The sequence below is a fragment of the Zophobas morio genome, unplaced genomic scaffold, assembly GCF_036711695.1.
Source record: "Zophobas morio isolate AGI-343-1 ecotype UQ-CSIRO unplaced genomic scaffold, CSIRO_AGI_Zmor_V1 ptg000024l, whole genome shotgun sequence".
Taxonomy (NCBI): Eukaryota; Metazoa; Arthropoda; class Insecta; order Coleoptera; family Tenebrionidae; genus Zophobas; species Zophobas morio.
In genome coordinates this window covers 20,473,430-20,496,061 of record NW_026972129.1, presented here as the reverse complement: position 1 = coordinate 20,496,061, position 22,632 = coordinate 20,473,430, and the positions used below count along the sequence as shown (strand labels likewise).

The following is a 22,632-nucleotide window of genomic DNA, read 5'->3' as shown; positions in this document are numbered from 1 at the left end:
TTTAATAAATTTCAGTTCAGGAACATTTTTGATTAATGAAAAATTATAAACTGGGGGCAAGGAATAAAACCCGATTCTTGTTTAAAATTTTCCTCCGTTTTACTTAATTTTGTTTCTGCGGGCGCTGACCACACCACTTAAAGATCCGTGTCTCCGGCTTTAGAGCAACCCCGGTGCTCCCTCGCCGGAGAGGCAGCTGGCACCCGAGCACCGCCGTTCCCGACCTAAGGCGCTACCCCTGGTGGCGTGAAAGTGACCGCATAAGCCTAGGTCGGCCAGACGTATTTCTGTTTAGAAACACTAGTCGGCCCAAGGCTTGGCACCGAGGCACGCCACCCCAACGCGTTATCGGCAAAATTCCAGACCGTTCCCCGGAATTTGATCGCAATAAATCCGTTTAACACCCATTGTTTTTGATCTTCTGTGAAAATTTCACTTTATTAAATTTTTAATAATTCGTTGAAACATTGTCATCAAGTTTTTGGTAGAGATCAAAGAAATAACAAAAACATAAGAAGAATCGACGACATTTCCAAAAATATTTAATAAAGAAATACATATAGAGTGAGTTATCTCGAGGGGACATTAGCCAAAAGTAATGATATTAAATTTGCAAATGAAGAACAGCACACGTAAATTCACTGCTTAGGAAAAACCAATCGAAAAAAGTACATTGCAAAAATCCCATTTAACTTTTTTATTTTTCAGATTTGTCAGTTTTTTTTTTAATTTCAAAATAATGTCAAAAATAGCTTTATTAGCTTCACACGGTAACATTCCTAAATTATTCCAATTATTCTAAAAAAAATATTATTTTTTTGACTAATATTATTCGCTAATGGAAATTTACGTAAAATTTGGTAAAATGTTGAATTGCTCAGAAAAACATAACAAGTCTTAAAAATAGATTCTTCGTTACTTACCTAAAAACATGTTTATAAAATAAAACGTAGAAAATGCTTTAAGAAAATATTATTTTACTAAAGCAAATAAAACGTATCGAAAGTAACAAAAATATTGAACTTTGCAAGAGTTTTTTTTTTAATTTTATAGTACAATAAAAATTCAGATAAATGAAAAAAAAGTGAGAATTTTTTATTTTATTATAGTGCCTTTTCTCCCTGTACATATCCTTAAATTTCTTAAAAAATTGACACATATTCACAGACAACCAAAAAAATTTAAATGGTCCAAAAATTTAAAATTTCTTCATGACCTCTGATCGCTGGTAACCTTAACAAGCTTTGGACTATAAGAAGTGAAGACTGAAAGAAAAATAAAACCAGTGTTTTGTAACTGGTAAGAAAAAATATGAATGGAGTGAAAAACCAGTGAAGAAACTGCTTTTGCTGTATCTGTAGAAAAAATTCTACAATGCTTTTTTGTGATGTTTAAAGTTTTGTAAGCTGAAAACAATGGTGAAAACCGTGTTCCGAAATTTTTGTGATTATTGAGATTATAGGTTTTTAAAGATACGTGATGTAAAAATTGCGCCAAAAAAAGTTGATAAACTATTTTCTTTCAATTTTCATCATGCTATAGCGTGTGTCTGGAAAACGGCGGATTAACTCTTCGGAAAAACTAATAAAAAAATTCCTTCTTACATTTTGGTCGAGTTATAATGATTAAATTGGTTATTTTGCTACGTTTAACAACTAAACAACACATTCATTATCACAACAACTAGTAATAAAACTTTTAGTTCGTATTTCTCTCGCCTATGACCATGTTTAATTACCATTTCAATTAGAAAAGATATGGGTGTGTTGTTTTTGTAATAGTTTGATAAAATTGCGTTTGACAACAATTGTTCGAGTATTCAAAATCCTACGTTTAAAATGTTCGCAATAAATTTTGGTGTTTTATTTTGGGATAAATTTAAAGGAATCTGGTGTTCTGTTGCTGGATGAACTTACAAAGTCAAAATCTTTTAGTGTTTTATTTTTTATATGAAAAAGTCTTTAGTGCCGCAGTGTTTCTTTTTTAATTCGGAAGACTCTGGGCACCCATAATGGGAGCCCATGGATTTTTTTTTGTAAATTATTTAAAACAATATTGGAGGACTTTGATGTTATATTTTTGGAAAATTGGGACCTGACCTGTTTTTGAGTTAATTTTGAGACCCCGTTTTACTAGCCCCACCTACCCGCCCTCTTTTTTCTTAGAAGGTATCTCATTTGCCAAAATCGCTCTTATCTTAGCAGATACTAGCCCCGCCCACCCACCCTCTCTTTTCTTAGAGGATGTCATTTGTCAAAATCGGTCTTATTTTAGCAGACACCTAGCCGAATCAGAATTTTTTTGTAACTGTGTGTAAAAAAGCAGTATGCAACAAACAAAACTTATTTCCCGCACAGTACAAGATTTGGTCGGCATTTACCGATATTTTCAGTAACTCACCAAGAGACAGCGCCTCTCAGGCCTTTAATTAAGGGTTTGGTCGAGTGCTAAAATTGGCATTCAGACGTCTTAGAAAGCTCTGTAATTGCACATTACAAAGGTGAATATAGTGTATAGTGGACGTGCAAACAAATTTTTGGTTACTAAAGACTGTTCGTAATTGAATTTGAATTGAATATTAAACGATCTTTGAGTTTCAATTTAGGAACAAAGGTTTCATAAAAATGGAATTTTCTCTACCCGCTATTTTCGTCTTTCGTGGTAAATGAACGATGTCCACTTTCTACTTTTTCCTCAGGTGCATTGTTTTTGAGTGAAAGCAATGACCTATGGTATCTGAGACCGGTTTCGTTGTTTCATCGTTAGTGTTCGCAGAATCACTATAAAGTGAATTTTTTGTTACTCTAATGCCGTCAAGAGTTTCCACTGTGTTTATCGACCGATTTTGTCATCTTATCACAATAAACTGTTTCCACCAAATCCAAGACTTGAGTCCACTGACCGATTTCGTAGCCCTACTTGAGTGAAGAGTTTGTTCGAAATTGAAGTTATATTAAATCTGACACTCGTAAAAACAAGGTAGAAAATAGTCAATGAATATTTCAAAGAATTATATTAGAACTAGTTCAAAGTTTTTCACTGATACGACACATACTCGTATTAATCCCAGGGTTATCTCCACGATGATTTTCAACCAACTTCTAAGAAACACACTCATACACACACGTGACTATAGAAATGTAGTACTGATACAAATGTCTCCTCATCAATTCATCATATTGATCCTTGGTTTCATTAAACTTTCTGTTTAACTTGTTTCGGTTGAAACAATACAACAAACAGCAATTAGAAGGTAACACAATTTCGGCTCTTTGTTGCGGGTATCTGATTTCATGTCTGTCTGGAGTGATGTTACTTATATATTGCCGATATACACCGTGAACAACATTTACTGTTTCAGTTCGTATCAACAAACAAAACGATCTCAGATTTGCTTAATTCTATTACCAACTTAGACAAAATTTGTTGATTTTTAGCTCCTAACCAGAATTAGTTAATGGATCATTAAACACAGACGGAAGATATCAAGAACACACAGTCGGTGGATTACGCGTTTTCTTCACTATATTAAATAAGCAAAGCTCGCGTATTGAGCTAGATGTTAAGTGTACAACGACGCACAAAGCGAAAGGTTACGCGATTTTATTAAAATTTAAATACTTAGTTGTTTTGTTTGGCGCATTCCGACAAATAGCATTAAAGCATGAAATTGAATGAAAATGACTATCGAATCACAGCGAGATCGAGTGATTAAAACGGTGCAAGCGATTGTTTAGAATAATTATATTACGAGTAGATCCGTTCGATTAAGTTGCGTTTCCATCAAAATAAATCTAACCTGAGTTGTATACTCTAATTTGTTTCAGTCTGGTGCCGCTGTACAAACTAAAGATTATTAAATAATTAAGACGTTAATTCTAAACTAAATGTCGTGTACAAATTTATTCGCTTTCTGCTTGTTTGATTATGGTGGATTTACAAAGCAAAAGGCAAATTTGGTTTTAATCACATATTCTACTTTGCGTCAACTCGGTCGCCGTACAGCCATAAAAACCAGAGCATTCTCCTAAATCTTACATGAGCCAGGACCAGGCCTACCCAAATTACAAACACTAATTTCTTTTGTGGCCAGAACACTTCAGAGAGCATTTTTAAGAAACGGGTGAAGAGCTAATTGCCCCATTTACATAAATTCGCCCCTAATTGGGTCTATAACGCTGGCTTTTGCGGTGATAATAAAATTATCATGATAAGTTGAACGTGTTAACGCAAAGCGTGATTACAAAAATAACCTGCGTTTGCACTTACCTCATGCATGGCATTCCAGGCGTAACAAAGACTGATGGGCCACAAGGGTTTGTAGTGGTTCCCGAAGGTGTACATGTAGATGAGCCAAGGAGCTGGTATTAAAACCGTAAACATATCACAAAGCGCCATCGCCATCAGCACGACATTCGTCGGAGTCCTCATGTGTCTTTTACTCAGCACAACCACAATTAAAGTATTCGCGATGATGGTGATGATAAGGAGGAAGGGCATGATGTACCCGTACAGCGGAACGGCGTAGGAAATGGGCATTTCGGTGGTAATGTTGATGTAGGTGATAACTTCCGATTTGTTGAGAAGTGGGGTTAAGTCTGAGATGGAATTGTTGAAATCCACCAACGACTGGTTGAACTCTTCTTCGTTCATTTTTGCCGATTTTTAACCCAGCTCAGACGCGCTTTTCCATCTCCAGATTGAATCACATTTTTCGTAACTTGGGGCAATTAGGAAAAGTTGGGGCCATTATCGTCGCCAAATTACCAGAACAAAGTTTGTCGTTATTAAGAAAATGCACTCGGAACTAATTTGGGTAAATTCGGAGATCGGTAAAAATCACATTTTCGGCAGTTCGGCCGAGGTGTTAATTAGCATCGTCGGGAAAAGTCAGTGTGTTCTTCCATCGATTTTGGTTCTCCTCGTGAAATCTGAAAAGAAAAAGAAAGTTAAGACGCGGGAGTTTTTGTTAGAGGATTTTCCGCAAATTTCTGTGCATCGCATTTTATGCAGCTTTCCACGAACTTCGGCAAAATCAAGCTCCATAACAACCGAGACTGGATATTCGCTTCCCTCACGTTTTAAAGATAATTTAACTTTGATCAGATTAGATTTTGTTGGCGGTTTATTGTTATGTGCATCCAGGCGACCGTTTCGTTTTATCAGCGGACACGTCACAATAATAATCGCTGCTTTGATTAGAATGCAGTAGGAGTGCAATTTGCATGATGGTTTTTTATCATGTAAATATGCTTAGATTTGACAGGATTTTTCAAGCCTTATTGTGCAAATAACAGCTGGATACAGATTAGTGTACAAACGCATGCAGCAAATTTGATAGCATTCCATACCAGATTTTATAAATGTAAAATACATAAATGTGTTATTTTTAAATAAGTCAGTGAAACTTGATAATTTGTTGATGTCGTGTTGTACTTTGATTTTAAGAAGATATCAATTACAATATCTTTAAATGACTATAATTTGTACATTTAACAGTACTGAAGAATTTAAATTATTCAACATTGACACTAGAATGTTTTATAAGAAAATTGATGATATTGAGAGGCAGTATTAAAGGATATAAACTTTTAGAAGTGCTCACTCTATAAATATATTGAACAAACAAAAAGGTCATCAATCATCATCAAGAGCACCTAACTCACCCCACATCCGGAAGGTTTGAAAAGTCAATGTTTCTCAATATATTTTTGAACATGACCACAGAATAGACGGGAATTTTTAAATATTATCTAGATAATGCTAACATGATACGCAAATAGCTTCTACAATTTTGTATTTTTATATTTTATATAATATAAAATATATATAATACTACATGACACCCCCTAATATATTAACGATATTCATTTTACGCAATCAAATCCAACTTAATTTTGCTAATTTTGTTAAATTTTACGTTAATAAACATGGTTCGCTTGACATTTGTAACCCGATAGGGGCAAATCTAGCGGAATTAATTGCTCGGCAGTGATAAAAGGCTTTGATGTCTGTTATTTCCCCGAAACTGCAATTAACATACGATATTTAACGATTAGTAGATCACAGCATAGTCAATAAGGGAAATGCCAACACAAATCCGAAACTGTTTGTTGGCAAAAAAGTCTCATTAAAGTTAGTAATTACTCCATAAAATAACATTTTTTTGCAAAAAAATTATTGTCAAGTTTATTTTGCTGCATTTGTGCAAACATTGAATAACTATTGAGTAAAAGATACCCAGTTGGGCCACTACACTGATGTGTGCGTGTTTTCAGTTTAGAAGCAGTTTGCTGAATCTCAAGTCAATAAAAAAACCGGTTTATGTCGACAAAATCTTGTTGACTTTTGTTATGATGGAAGCAGTGTTTAGCGATCTTAGTGGATAAACTCCAGACACTTCGTCCGCAAGCCATCTGTCAGTCACTTAAGCCGCAAATCTTTATACATTCAAGTTTTTTCATGTCAAATAAATGTTTTTCTAAACTTCTGCTCACGGAAGCTTTCACGACGATGTTTTAACATGTTATTCACATACACAAGAGAACTGAAAAAGTTTGATTTATTACATTTAGCTGCGAGTCTTCTGAAATAATCTTTTAAGCTTTCGCAATTAAGTTACTACAGGTTTTATTTTTAATTAATATGATTGATTTTTTTAATGTTTCCGTTTCTGAAGCACAACGAATAACACATGTATCGGGAAAATAAACTTTGAAATTCTTTCTTAGTTTTAGGAATCAGAGTTGTCCAAGTACTATAGAATCTCATCATCTGAAGAACTGTAACATCATTTCAAACACACCAAAAGGTTTGCCTAGCAACAACTATCGACCAATTACGTCCTAGTACACCTACGTCAATCATGACATCATCATCATCATCATTCCATTATAATGCCAGTGTCGGTTATGTGTAACTTATTCAACAAAATTGCACATTTATGTGATATTAATTTTGATTCTAGTGTTAGTATTTGTAATTGCATCGTTAATTTGGGTTAATGTTTAATTAGCTGTAGATACTTTTGTTTTTTCAATATTTATACCTTTTTAGTTACTGTCATGAATTAGTTTAGTTAGTTTGATATTATTCCTGTAATTGGATGTTACCTGTAGGAATAAATATTATTATTATTATAATTGGAAAGGCAGTCGGCATCTACTTTCGTATCTATGTCTTCTGAAGTTTAAACATCAAGCTATATCACCATTTACATTTTTTTTAGTTGTGTCTATTGTATTTTCCCATGGTTATTTTGTAGTAATAAATTAAATCAAAGTAATTGATCTATGTCAGTGTCACTTGTTATTATCTTTTTGCCGTAAATGCAGTAAAATATTGACGGTTTTGTGAATACGTTTATTAATTTACGTTTGATATTCCCTCACTTATGACGTTTTATGTTGAATAATTGATTAACGGTTGATAAATTGCTTCTATTTGTTAATTAATTGAAACCGCCCTTAATTATTTTCAGTGTTACGTAAGGTATATAGAGGCCAATAATGATAAATGGCCATTTTCTCATTTAGTAGATAAGTCCACTTTACGTTATTACACGTGGTATTCTCTATTTAGTACGCAGTTTATCTTCTCCCTTGCACCAAACTGAATTAATTCTCATATTTGCTATGCTATAACATTTTTCGATGCTTCATTAATAAGAAAAACACAAGCTCTACAGACAACAACATTAATTTGATGTAGTCTTTGTTTATTCATTTGGTCTTTAATTTTTGTATCTCAATTGTTGGGTGAGTTTTATTCTTCATTACTCACATAAAAGAGAGAAGGAAACCTCTAGACCCCTGTGCGTTGGTTGTGTGTTAAATTATTTTCCAAAAAATTGTTAGTCGTTCTTAAAATCGCAACCTGTATATGGACAGTTTGATAAGAACTGGTTTTCAGCAAAAATTCGATTAGATCCTTGGGATGCATCGCAGTTGTACTTTTCTTAGTAACCTGAAGTACATTAAGAGCGCTTTATTGTGCTAAAGGTTGATCAATTTAAGGTTATTGTAAAATAGATCTATGAACTGTAACGAAGCGAATTTTCGCGGGCCGGAAACCGGGACGCACACCGCGAAGAAGAGGATTCGGTCTTAAAGCGTCAGAGAAGAGGTGTTGCCTGTGCTGTGGCTGGTGCCTTGGTTTTGAAAAAAACTGAGATTCGTGTCTCCGGCTTGAGAGCAACCCCGGCGCTCTCTCCCCCGGAGAGGGAGCTGGCGCCCAACCGAAGGCGCTACCTCCGACGGCGTGAAGATCGCCGCGGAAGCCTAGGTCGGCCAGACGTGTTTCCTATATCAGCGGCACTAGTCGGCCCAAGGGTTGGCACTCAGGTACGCCGCAACCACACGTTATCGGCGAGATTCCGGACCGTCCCACCCGAATATCGTCGCAATACCTGATGCGAAAAGAGTCCGGTTTTTGCAGCTGAGTTGCCAATATAATATGATTGCCAATATTTTGTGTATCATATTTTTTAGTGTGACACGAAACCCTTAATTCGAGGAAATAGATGCGATAAAATAGATAGAAGAACATAGTGAGTCGTCACACTTACCGCTTAGGTTTTGACTAGCGGCGTATTATGTATATATTTATTTACTTATTTAGTTAATTTATAGTCCTTCTATTTTTTTTGGTGTAAGAGTTAAAAATTACAACGTGTGGTTATTTTATATAGCACATCTAATTATTGTTTTCCAATTCTCTCGATCTTGTGCGATCTTGTTTCGCTCCATTTTGTCCCCATTTGTTTCTCGTTGTAAAGGTCCACGACTCGCTTCCGTAAAGTAGTGACAGTCTCACCATTGACTGGTACACTTTATTTGTTTCTTTTGGTACTTCCCTTTTCCCAAAGAATTGGTTCTTCGGGCTTCTATTTCTTTGTTGATTTTCCCATTAGATTCTATTTAGGTTTTTTATAGCTCTTTTTGCTATACTATATTTTGTTGCAAATATCTTTCAAATTTTCGATCACAATTACTATATCTTTGGCAAATAACAGTTCTAGGAGTTCTATAATCCTCATGTTCCAGAATTGCACTTTCAAACTCAAATTTTTCCTTTGAGTAAAAATGTTTGATCAGACGCTGAGCACTTGATAGTTGTCTGTTTCTCCAAGGAAAATTCGAAGACAGTAAAATTCCATTGTGTAAAAGTCAGTGAACACTGCAGTGAAGAAAAATTACTGCTTGTCAAAAGTTAAAAGGACGTACACGAAAATTTTGTTGGAAACAGAATGGGGAAACAACGATTTTTCTTGATTATTCAAGTTTTTTTTTCTACATTCGTGTAAAAATGACTCATACGTCAATGGTTTAGAGTGCAAAAAATGGCACTTTCTTGCACTAGTGCAAGAAAAAGTTTATTGCACTCTAATGTCAATCTAATGTCAGAACGGAAACCTTATCTCAGCAAGTTATCACGTTTAGATTGCTCCTAAGTTTTCGTGTTTTTCTGGTGTATATCCTTTTTGAATTATTCTCAGTTTTATACCACAGTAAGTCCTTGTGCACTGGAACCTGAAGTTAAAATTTAGTGTTGAGGTGAGCTATAGTTAAATAATAATTCCTTTTAAAACGTTTGGTAGTGCACTAAAGTTTTATTTTATCAGCAAGTTTTTTAGGGTTTTCTTTAGAGTGTGATTAACTTTCACTTCCTGCGCACTTTAATATCAGCTTAATAATAATCGTTTTATACCCTGTGTTCATTACCATTCCTTTCCGTGGTCTGCACTGTTTGTCTCTCGTTAGTCACCATAACTGGCCCTATTGGTGTGAACTGTTGTGTCCCTGTTTTTCCCCTTATTCTTTTCATTTACAGCAATGCCAGCTTTCTGTATAATCTGTGAAACTGCGGTTACACCATCAACGCCATCAGTCAAATGCGTTAAATGCAAAAAAATTTGTCATCTAAAATGCTGTGAACTGACACCATCTGAAACAGCTGTGAATAGTTCATGGACATGTGGTAAATGTTCTGTGTCTTTCGGATCTCTAAATACAGTTGTGTCTCTTTCGGATATCGAACAGTTATTTGAAAAACAGTTTGAGAAACTTAAAACAGAACTCAGATCTGATTTTTCGAAAATGATAGATGAGAAGTTTCAGTTGTTAAATAACAGAATATCGGTTATTGAAAACAATGTACAAAATTTAGAGAGTGAATTTAATCGTTGTATCAATTCAGCTCCGAAAGCTGTAGCTTCAATCACCATTAATGATGTTGTTTGCGAGCTCAATGATCGCAAGGAACGTAGTAATAATATTTTGATATTTAACGTCCCCGAATCAAAAGAGAGTAAAGTTGAGGATAGAGTTAAGTCGGATCTTAGTTTTATTAATTCAATCTTGGAGCCATTGGGTACTTTTCCTACAGCTAAGAAGATTTTCCGATTGGGTTTGCCCAAACCTAATGTTGTGCGTCCCCTGAAACTGGTATTTGAGAACAAAGAAGAGGCAAAATGCATTTTGCGATCTAATAAGAACAATCCCAGCAAGATAAATCATTTTCATGCAGATTTAACTAAGATACAAAGAGAATCAAACGCGGCTACTACTAAAGAGTTTAAGGATCGTAAATCTAAAGGGGAATCTAACATTGCTCTAAATTATAAAGATAATATAGCACATATTAGTACTAGGAATGTTACTGATCATCAGACAAAAAACTAGTAAACTTTTACTTTCAGAATACGGGTGGGATTAGTTCTAAAATTGATGATTTAAGCCAGTGTGTAAATGTTAGTGTATATGATATTGTTATTATTGTTGAATCTTGGTTAAGCTCTCATGTTAGTAATAGTGAATTGGGTTTACATAATTTTAATGTTTTTCGTTCGGATAGAGATTTGGGAATTAGCAGTAAGAGTAGGGGGGGAGGGGTATTAATTGCTGTGAAAAAGGATATTAATGCTTCGATTGTTTTTAGTAGTCAGATAGTGGAGAGTATTTATTTAAAGGTATTATTTATATCTGTTTATATCCCTCCTAGCTCTAGCGAAACTATTTATAGAAGGCATTGTATAGATATAGAGGAGCTCTTTTCGAAATTTCCTGATTGTAAATATATTATTGCGGGTGATTTCAATATACCCAATATAAATGTGAATGACAACCATGTTTTATCATGTAGGGGGTCTCGCAGCATTTTTGATCTTATTAATACTACATATTCGTTTCTGAATTTGAATCAAGTGAATTTCATTCCTAATCAAAGAGGTGTATTTCTTGACCTTGTTTTTTCAAGCATTAATAATTTGGAAATCCTTTCTGCATTAGACCCAATATTTAAAGCAAGTATTCATCATGTTCCTTATACCTGGTCATTACCTTGTTGTTCCAAGGCTTGCTTACCTCTAGAAAACTATATTTATGAGTTTTTTAATGCAGATTATGATTTGTTAAACAATTTTTTTGCGGCGATTGATTGGGGATACGAGTTTAATAGTCGTAATGTAAATGAGAAAGTTGACGTGTTATATGAGATACTTTTCACTGGTATTGAGCTTTTTACTCCAAAGAAATTAATTAAGAATAAGGCATCTTACCCTAAATGGTTTGACAAAGAGTTGAAATCCATGTGTTTTCAGAAAATATTGGCTCACTCAAAGTTTAAAAATACTAACAGTTTGGTCGATTATCAACATTTTAAAACTTTGAGGTCTTCGTGTAAAGACCGTAATAGACAACTGTATTCCTCATATATTGCAGAAGTTGACAGGAGCATTTCACGTGATCCTAAATTCTTTTGGAGGTTTATTAGTGACCGACGCAATGTTGATGGTATTCCTAATTCTGTTTCATTGAATGAGGAAAGTGCTGACAATGGAGCTGACATTGCGAATTTATTCGCGAAATATTTTTCTTCGGTTTATGTGAAACCATCCGATGGAGATTTTATTTGTGATTTTCCACAGCAGGAGGTTTTCGATAGTGGTTTAAAAGTTACAATTGTTGACGTTTTTGAGGCTATCAGTAATCTAAAAGCATCCGCTTCGATTGGCCCTGATGGAGTACCAAGCGTTGTTTTAAAAAAATGTATTTTTACTCTAACAACTCCTTTGTTTATGATATTTGAAGCCTCACTTCGCACTGCAATATTTCCGGACTTATGGAAAAAGAGCTATGTGATACCGATTTTTAAGCATGGAAAACAGGATAACGTTGAGAATTATAGGGGTGTATGCAACCAATCTGTTATTCCCAAAATTTTGGATAGTATTGTGTCGAAACAACTCCAGTGGTTGTCTTCTTCAGTTTTGACAAGTAATCAACACGGCTTCATGAAGGGTAAATCGTCTCTGTCAAATTTGCTTTCGTATTCTATATTTATTAATGAGGCGTTCGAAGCCAGGATTCAGGTTCATTCTGTTTACACCGATTTTGCCAAGGCATTCGACATAGTAGATCACAATATTTTAATCTCTAAATTAAATTACTTTGGCTTTCATCATGACACAGTGAATTGGTTGTTATCATTTTTATCGGGGAGACAGCAGCAAGTTAGAATTGGAAATTTTAAATCTAATAGTTTCGAAGTCCCTTCAGGTGTACCACAGGGTACACATTGCGGTCCAGTTTTGTTTCTTATTTTTATTGATGACCTGCAATTTAATTTTGAATTTTCTAATTTTCTGCTTTATGCGGATGATTTAAAAATCTTCAAGAAAATCAGCTGCTTTGAGGACACAATCAAATTACAATTCGATTTAAACAGTTTGCATGGATGGTGCCTAAAGAATCAGTTATTTCTGAATGTCAATAAATGTTATGCCATTTCTTTTTGTAATAGTAATCTACGGAACGTTTTTATTCCCTCTTATGCGATTGATGATGTCTCACTCAAGATCGTGGATGAAATTAAGGATCTAGGGGTCGTTTTCGATTCTAAGTTAGCTTTCAAGAGTCATTATAGTATGATATTTAAAAAAGCATTAAATATGTGGGGTTTTTTGTGGCGTCATTGTCATATGCTGTCAACGACTTCATTGAGAGTACTTTATTGCTCACTTGTACGATCTCAGGTTGAATATTGCTCATCAGTTTGGAATCCATTTTATAAAACAGACATTGAACTTTTGGAAAGAATTCAAAAAAAGTTTCTACGATGTATGGAATTTAAAATGGGGATTGCACATCGTCCAGGAGAATATGATGTGGTCATGGAATTGTTTAAACTTCCTCCTTTGCACATAAGGAGAACAATGTCGGATTGTTGCATCTTACAAGCAATTATTAATTTTCATTTACGTTCGCCTGATATTTTATCAAAATTATCATTTTATGCACCGGTTTCGAATATATGTACAACCAGAGGTGCTAAAATTTTTCGAGTTTCGGTTGCACAAACAAATCTGAGTTTGAACAACGCAGTTAGGCGAATGATGCAATTAGGTAATATATTAGCGGGATATAGATCAGTAGATATTTTCTCAAACCCTTTATACATATTTAGAAGAAAAATTGTTTATATTTTATTTAAAAATTGTTAACTTAGGAGTTGATGTTTAATTTGATGTTTAATTTGAATTTATTTTCAATTAATTTAGATTGTAAATGGTGGTTTTATGTAATTTTTATCAATTCTATATTAATGTAAATGGAGTTTTCCGTAATAAACTAAACTAAACTAAACTAAACTAATCAAGGTCAAATTTTATTTATATCCATATTTTCTTTCACCGAAAGGGAAGCACGTTTCATGGAATATTCGGACCAGAGGGTAGAAGGCTTTACCTTCGTTGACCGATTGGAAAAATAAGGGAGAAGCATGGTTTCTGTTAACTGGACAACCTTTTTGTCAGTACAGCATTCTTTGAACCGGTTGTATGTCAGATCATATTGTTTTCGGGATTTCTCGGGCAATAAATTAAATATTGCCGCATTGACCATCTTGGTAGTTTAAAGGTTTGTTTCATTTTCGCTCGAATCGCTCATTTTGAGGTCAGCACGGTTCAAAACACTCATTCAATACTTATTTATGGTATTTTATTTTATTTTGCAAATTGGTTTTTTTTTGGGAACATTGTTTGGTTGTCATGGTAGTCACGGCTAACTAACAGAAGACAGCATGATGATACCTTTTAGTCGTTGTAGAATTTTATTTAAGTCTCCAATAAAACTGGTGCATTATACCCACGATTGTAGAAAAAATGTTGTATGCAACACGTGCAAAAGTGTTTTTGCACTTGAAGTATTGACAATTGTTACGTCGCCTGCACTTGTTGCATAAATAACTATTTTAGAGCAGTTTTTGAGTTTAAGAATCTTACAAGTTTGATGAAAATTTATTTGACAAAATTGTTAAATAACGTAATCATTTTCAAAGAAGCCAAAAACGAAAATATTTTGATTAACGGCTTACTATCCATACGATAACCTTAAAACGTTTGCCAGATTTCGGAGCATTCGGTTTTGAGCTTTCAAAATTAAATTTGAAAATGTTATACAATGTTAAATTTTTGTTACACAAATCTGCATGTCAAGGGTAAACACTCAACACGGATTCATAAACTACACGTACAGGAGTATCTTATTTTAGAAAATTTAAATAAAATTTACTAATGTAAATTTTGGAAATGACGTCATCCTATTGTTCATGGTGATGATTAACCAAATTTTGGTTTGTGTTTAACCATCTACACGATATTCGTAATATGCATACAAAATTTGTCTAAAATCAACACAGGCGATAGAAAGATGGAAACGAGCGACCTATTTTTTCGTACTCTAGGGTCATGAAACGTCGGGAAAACATGAAAGTGGTCAGTCGTCCGATGGACTCCTATTACAATGCTTCCTTAGTCTATGCCACAGTCGACGTAAAAAAGTCTGGAAAAGCAGCGTTTGTTCAAATCGCCAACGTAATACTTAACTATATAGTTTCAAAAAAAATAAGCCATTAGTCAATTCCTAAAGGATTTTGATAACTCAACATTTTCTTCTCATAATAGTTTTACTTTGGTATCTCGATAAGAACAACTAAAACAACCGTGGAAAATGCGTATTCGGGCCCATTACCGTTTATTTGGTGGAAGTAATAAACGATAATAGTACCTCACTCAAATTTAGATTTTTTTTTAATTACCAGTCTTAAGATAACGCTTAGCTTAGAATAACTATTCTAAGTGGTAAAATCACAACGTTTTTATCAATTACACGTTTACACACTGATAAGTCAACACAAAAAACATAGCTGTTGACATTTTAGTCCAGTATGAAAATTGTGTTAATTGTGTTTTTAAAATAAAATTTTAAATATGCAAATGAATGTATTAATAATATATATTTAATAATTATATTAATATAATTCAAATAAATGAATTTTCATTTGCTCTCTCTTTTCTTTCATATGGCAACTCTCCGTGGTGTTTGATTCGCAAATTTCAATTTTTTATTCATAAAAACAGTAATAAACTTTGTCGACGCCACGAATATTAAATTATATTATCAAAAATAATGCTTACATGTTTCAAAAGAATCTGGTACACCGTCATCAGAGCTAAACACTTAATTTTGTTACAGGGAAAGTTCGTTTACTAGAAGGCCCTAAGAGTACTTTTTCGAATGGATTTTAATTCAAGTAAACATTATATGTAGATCCGAATGTCAAACTTGATTGTACTTTATAACCCAATGATTTATCACACGTTTATCATATGAATGTTCAGCGCCAGCATTTCTGTTTTATTAATTTGACTAGGATGCTATTACGTATGAAATATTTATTGCCTCCTAGTCGAATTTATATTCAAATAGACACTACATTGGCATTCCCAGCGGGGACATTAAATTTTATTTGCAAACGTTAATTAAACAGCACACGAATTTTCTGACAATGCGTATTGTTTATATTACAATAAACCCAACAGGTATTAAACGGGATAAAATTATTATATAATAAATGTCGCGGGATTCCACCAACAATACAATATTGTTCGCGCACTAAAATGTTTATTTTCCTGAAGTGGATAAATCTACAACAGTCTCTAGCAAACGCAATTTGAAAGAACGAAAGTGCAGATGTGGACCCTATTAACCCGAGTACTAAAAGTAAGGACAATGTGGTAGGGTCTGGCAGTAAATGGCAATTTACATTTAAACTATAAATGCGTAAGTTGTTTCGTAGGCACCTAACTAAATAGATGCCCATAAACCGCGACTTTACTCATCTGGGCCTTTGCTGGTGGAAGCTGCGGAAAATTTGCATAATCAGATAATATTTTCTCATTAAAATACGGCTCTGTCGTCGTGTGATGGTGATTTAAACGTTTCAGGCGATTGTTGGACTAATCTAGTTGAACGGACGTTTAGCTATTAGTCATGACACCGGGTTCTTTGCATCTGAATTATTTTCTCTTCGTTAAAATGCAAAGTGTATTAAGTCGGACCCCATAATTTACACGATTTGCAACACAGAACGGATGCAAATGTGCCTAAATAATTATTCTAATTCTGTGAATGGCGGGATGAATTTCGAAGAGACGAAGGTTTTCAAAGTCGGGCTAATACGTATTTAATCGCGATTATGTAATTACAACAATTAGACGACTTTCAGCCAGACCTTTAATGGAGTTTTGCAAGTTTAGTACTTCGAACTTCTTATTTACAACGAAGACTAAATAACAACACGGAAGAACGCAAGACGCTGGGGGAGAATATCTGGCATCCTTGGGGTATTCACATTTGATATAGGTAAGACAGAATTATTTATTTATAGACGTTTTCCGATATTCTAATGGGTCGTATGTTATTTCAGACGTATTATTCTTGCTTGTGACATTTTCTGCTTTGCATTGGATATTTGGTGCTCTATTTCACGCAAAATCACAGAATAAACTGTCAGTTTGTTAAAAAAGGATCCATTGCGTATAATGCGGCCATAAAACGTCGCGGAAAAGGATAGCTTGGCCACAGTGAATGACAATTCCATAGCTTAATTTTTTTGTAATGTCGTGACAAAATATTACCTTGTTTATCACTTGAATGTCCCATTTACACAGCGTTAACAAAAATTGACGAGCGATGTAAAAAGTGACTTTATAACTCTGTCACATTTCATCCTTACAACGACGCAGCGCTAAAATTGTTGACTGCTTATAAAATTTTTTTAATACCTAAGGTTGTATGCACCACCTGGAGCATTATCTTCTCTAGCTACTGATTCGTGTGGCGAACTTCACATTAATGAGTAATCGCCCTCATTACACGCTTGTTGAATAATATACCACTAATGTGAAGGTTTGTGTAGGGTTTGTAAAATGATGTTCTCCCGTATCCTGAGATCAAAGACAGCATCATGTTCCCGCAGGACAATAATGTTATCATGCGGCCATTTATTATTCCCGTTCTACTTGGAAATAACGTAGACGTACCGGCGTATGCACTATTGGATTAGCAACAGTAGAGAACTTTGTTTCGCTCCTGTTTCCATTTTATTCATTATAAAGAAGTAAAGATTTTTGAACCAAGAATTTTATCTCGAGTTTTTAAAAGAACACTAATTTGAAAATTCTTAGAAATATTTTAACTAAATTGTCGCTTTAAAATTCACTCCAGTCTAAAAACTTGCGAGAGTATGCCTCTTGGGATGCTTGCGCAGATATTTCAGAAAATTTTATTTTCTAGAAAAATGTCTTAAATGTGCACCGCTGCGGTCTGTGAAACAATTAAATTAGCGCTGGATTTGCACCATTTGACGATGTTAAAGTGACATCGAAGTTTCTGAATTCTGACAGACGTTTCTTTAGTCTGGGAGTAAATTTTCTTATTCAATTGGAGATACTGCACTGTAAATACCATAAATTGTGACGGACTTTATTCAGTTGAGAAAACTGAATCATGGCTCAAAAATTACACCTAAAGTAGGAAAAAGATTTAAACATAATTGTACTGATTAATAATAATAATATTAATAACGGATAATTCCCAACAACAGGGACAGCTAATAACTGATAAATCACGCTAAACCAGTGATATAATCAGAAGAATATTATATCGAATTAAACACGCATCAACCGGGCAGGTTATTAGGGATACGGACACAATTGAATATGATTGTTTTTGACTATTTTTAAGAAGAGGACCGGTGATTAATTTTGAAGATTTTCTGCGAAATAATAAAATCTGGAGATGTAAAAGATGGAAAAATGACATGTTCTTATATGATGGGGGTTCTGCCTCACTCCTACGGGAAATTAACATGGAAATCGTATAGACTACACAATTTTTTTAGAACATTTTGGAGGTGAGTTCGAACACGTCCATCAGGATTGCGTTTTCAGCTCATTGAGGCCATGGTGGATCCATCAGGACGTTTTAGGGATAAGTTTTTTGGTTCACTTCGGGGTACTTCTGCATAATCGGCCTATTATAACGTTTTAAGGGCGAGTTTTGTGGGACACTTCAACCATCAGAACGTTTTATTCGAAAAAAGCAGTCACCTGTATAAAAAGCCAGTAACGTCACCCCTAAAACGTTCTGATGGATCGATCATGTCTGAAGTGAACCAGAAAAGTCACTCCTAAAGTAAAATTCGGGTACATGCATAAAAAAATATGTAAGGTTATTTACCTGCCCTTGAAATATAATCGAACAAATGCAGTTTCTTTAAAAAATTATAACATTTATTTTTGTGAATTTTATTTTTTTTTATGATAACCCCTATCATCTGTGAAGCAAACGGACTCCACTGAACTAGATGGCCGTTATATTTCTTCGTATAATGTGTCTAAAGAACAAGACGGATAAAACAATAAAAAAAAATTGGTCTAAAGAGTTTAGACAGTACTTCCCTCGCTGTCGGAAACTTGACGACTGCATGCCTATTGTGTTTTTTTTTCTCATTACATTTTTGTAGTGGGAATTTAAAAAAAATTGCGATGACGTCATCAACATTTTTGCAAGGACACCTATATCAGTTGGGATAGACGTAGTGTAATACTAAGAATAAAATTACTGTATTCCCAAATTTTCGGGAAAATGAATTGGGTCGTTTTGAATATTGATTTATTATAATCAATAAAATAACGAACCAATTTACTCATAAGTGACGTCATAAACTTTTTAGGGGGGACGACCAAATACATTTTGATCAAAAATTTACCATGCTTATGATAATTTTAAAACATCTTCAAGATTTTAAAGCATTCGGTTTTGTAATTCCTGAGTAAATCAATAAAATAAATTTTGCGCATTCATTAATTTTTTTGAGCCACCCTGTATATGCAAATCCAAAAAATATGAATGGAGTGATATATCACAAGTACAGACGCATCATATTTTATACATTTTAGATAGGATTTATTCGGCAAACTTTTGAGCTGACGTCATCAAGTTTTTGGAAGGAATAACCAAATATATTTTGACTAAAGATTTATGATGCTCTTTATAACCTTAAAACATCTGCAACATTTCAAAACATTCGGGTTAGCAGATTCAAAATTAAATTGCAAAATGTTGTTTTATAATTTTGATTTTTTTTTTCCAAAAATCTGGACGTTTCGGGTAAAAACTCAATTCGGGGTCGTAAACTACATGTGTAGGACTATGTTATTTTATACAATTTAAGACCCATTTACTATGTACAATTTTGAAGTGACGTCATCGCATTAGTGGTGGGGATGATTAGACAAATTTTGGTTAGCGTTTTACCATCTACATGATATTCCTAATATAAGTACAAAATTTCACAACAATCGGTCCAGTACTTTCGGAGATTATCTGTCTAATAAAAATCCGGGACGGCAGACAGACGGACAGACGGACAGACGGACAGACGGACGGACAGACGGACAGACAGACGGAAATGGGAGACCTATTTCTTCGTCTTCTAGGAGTCATGAAAGATCGAGAAAACGTAAAAGCAGAGAGTCGGCCTACGGACTCGATTACAATACTTCCTTTGCTTACGCTCGGGAAGTAAAAATATAATAATAATAAACTAAATCAAAGCAGATTCGTAAACCACAAGGACAGGATTATAATATTTGATAACATTTAATTACGTAATATGGTGGCCGGATGTCATCGAGTTGTAGGTGGAGATGATTAGCCAGATTTTTATTAGGTTTTACCCTGTAATGATATTTCTAATAAATAGTACAATTCTTTCTATTATGGCAAGGTTTTGTAAAAGGGTAGGTTTTTATTTCTGTCCGACACTCTGTATTTACGCAGTATACGTTTCTGCCCCTAAAATGCTAAGGAGTGCAGGCATTCTTTATCTGTGTAAATACAGTGTCAGACGAAGACAGAGACATAAATATACCAGATGCCGTAATTGGTACAGTTTTACCACACTTTGCTGAAATTAAAGTAATTGTACTGTACATATATACACATTTTTTACAGCAGTTCTCCAATAGTTTGGGAGGTTATTGGTGAAATAAAAATCGACACTACACACGAAACGGGAGACCACTTTTTCGAACTCTTGGGGTCATGAAACGTCGCAAAAAGATGAAAGTAGGTAGTCGCACTATTACAATATTTAGCTTACGCTCGGGAAGGAAAAGGAATACCTCGCGCCAAAAAAAAAACCGAGTTCTGATGAACCGACCGTGTCCAAAGTGCCGGGAAGTGGAGCAGAAAACTCACCTCTAAAACTTTTTGATGGACCGATCACGGCCACAGTGAGCCCTAAAATTCACCCATAAAGAAAAATGTGGCCATTTGCACAAAAAAGCAGTCTCCTTCACAAATAAGGCAGAAAATCCATGCCCTAATGCTTTCTAAACTGCCCTGAAATAATCAGAAAATTTACTCTTAAAACATTTTTACCGATCATGACCGAAGTGAGCCAGAAAATTGAACAAAAAAGTAGTCTCTTGCAAAAAAAAAACGGAAAACTCATTTCCAAAACGGTCAAAGTTTTGAACTTTTTACGATTTCTCTGTTAATTTCTCAAAAGAATGAACTAGAACCCCCATCATGTCCCCTATATTTCCTCCCTACTGTAATAGTGCGGAACAACAGGTCACGAACACAAGTGTGAAAAACATACATAAGCAGTGTCGGATGGCACCATCGAGAAATCGACAATACCCCAGAGACTCCAGTATCCGGTGCCCGAAATCGAATTTTTTATACCTACTTTCAAATTATATAAAATTTCGGCAGGTCACATCCGCTTCTGATTATGGGATTCCGAGGTTCTTTCAAATTACTTTAAAAACATGGCAAGGGATCCCAAAGTTCTCTCAGACTAGGTACTTCAAAAATAAAATGAAAGGAGTCCCCGAGATTCTTTAAAACTACTTCAAAAATGAAACAAAAGAGGTCTACGAGATTTTTTCAAACTGATTCAAAATCTAGACACAAAGGGTTCCCGAGATTCTTTCAAATTACTTCAAAAACCCTAGCAAAAAGAGTCCCCGAAATTCTTTCTAACTTCTTCAAAAACCAGACACAAGAGGTCCGCCAGATTCTTTCAAGCAATTTCAAATACAAAACACAAAGGAGTCCCCGAGATTCCTTCAAATTATATGCTTCAGAAACATGACAAGGGATCCTCAAGATTATTTCAAACTATTTCAAAAACAAAACGTAAGGGGTCCCCGAGATCCTTCAAACTACTTTAAAAACCTGCCACAAGAGGCCCCTAAGATTCTTTAAAACTACTTCAAAAATAAAAAAAGAGGCCTACAAGATTTCTTTCAAACTGAATCAAAATCTAGACACAAATAGGCCCCAAAATTCTTTCAAATTACTTTAAAAACATGACAAGGGATCCCAAAATCCTTTTAGACTAGATACTTTAAAAATAAAATGATGGGGGCCCTCGAGAGTCTTTAAAACTACTTCAAAAATGAAACAAAAGAGGTCTACGAAATTTTTTCACACTGATTCAAAATCTAGACACAAAGGAGATTCTTTCAAACTACTTCAAACACCAAGCAAAAAGAGTTCCTGAAATTCTTTCAAACTTCTTCAAAAACCAGACACAAGAGATCCCCGAAATTCTTCAAATTACTTCAAAAATTAGCCACAAGGGTTTTCCGGGGTTCTTTCAAATTATGTATTTCAAAAATAAAAAAGCGGTCTCAAAAATTTCTTTTTAATTTCTTCAAAAACCAAGCCCGAGGAGTCCTAGACATTCTTTCAAACCACTTCAAAAAGCAGACACAAAAAATCCACGAGATTCTTTCAAACAATTGCAAAAATAAAACACAAGGAATTCCCGAGATTTTTCAAATTACTTCAAAACAAAACACAAGGAGTCCGCGAGATTCATTCAAATTACTTCAAAAGCGTGACAAGTTATCTTCAAGATTCTTTAAACTACTTCAAAAACCAGCTACAAGGGGTCTCCAAGATTCTTTCAAACTACTTCAGAAATAAAACAAAAGGAGTCCCCGAGATTCTTTCAAATTACTTCAAAAACCAAGCACAAGAGATCACCGAGATTCTTCAAATTACTTCAAAAATCAGCCAGAAGGGTTGCCCGGGATTCTTTCAAATTCTGTACTTCAAATATAAAAAAGCGGTCCCCAAAATTTCTTTTAAATCACTCCAAACACCAAGCACGAGGAGTGCTCGACATTCTTTCAAACTACTCGAGAAACCAGACACAAGAGGTCCCCGAGATTCTTTCAAACTACTTCAAAAACTAGACACAAGGGGT

The 22,632-nt window shown here is 34.5% G+C and overlaps 1 protein-coding gene across 8 annotated transcripts in view; it reads right to left on the bottom strand.

Moving 5' to 3' along the window:
* LOC135135110 (sex peptide receptor) overlaps positions 1-22,632 on the bottom strand; it is a 333,985-nt gene that overhangs the window by 47,723 nt on the left and 263,630 nt on the right. For all 8 annotated transcript variants that reach the window (XM_064064095.1, XM_064064096.1, XM_064064098.1 and 5 more), the window contains one exon: positions 4,270-4,931. In XM_064064095.1, coding sequence (XP_063920165.1) covers positions 4,270-4,653 — 384 coding nt within the window. In that variant the 5' untranslated portion in view covers positions 4,654-4,931. The remainder of the gene's footprint in view (positions 1-4,269; positions 4,932-22,632) is intronic.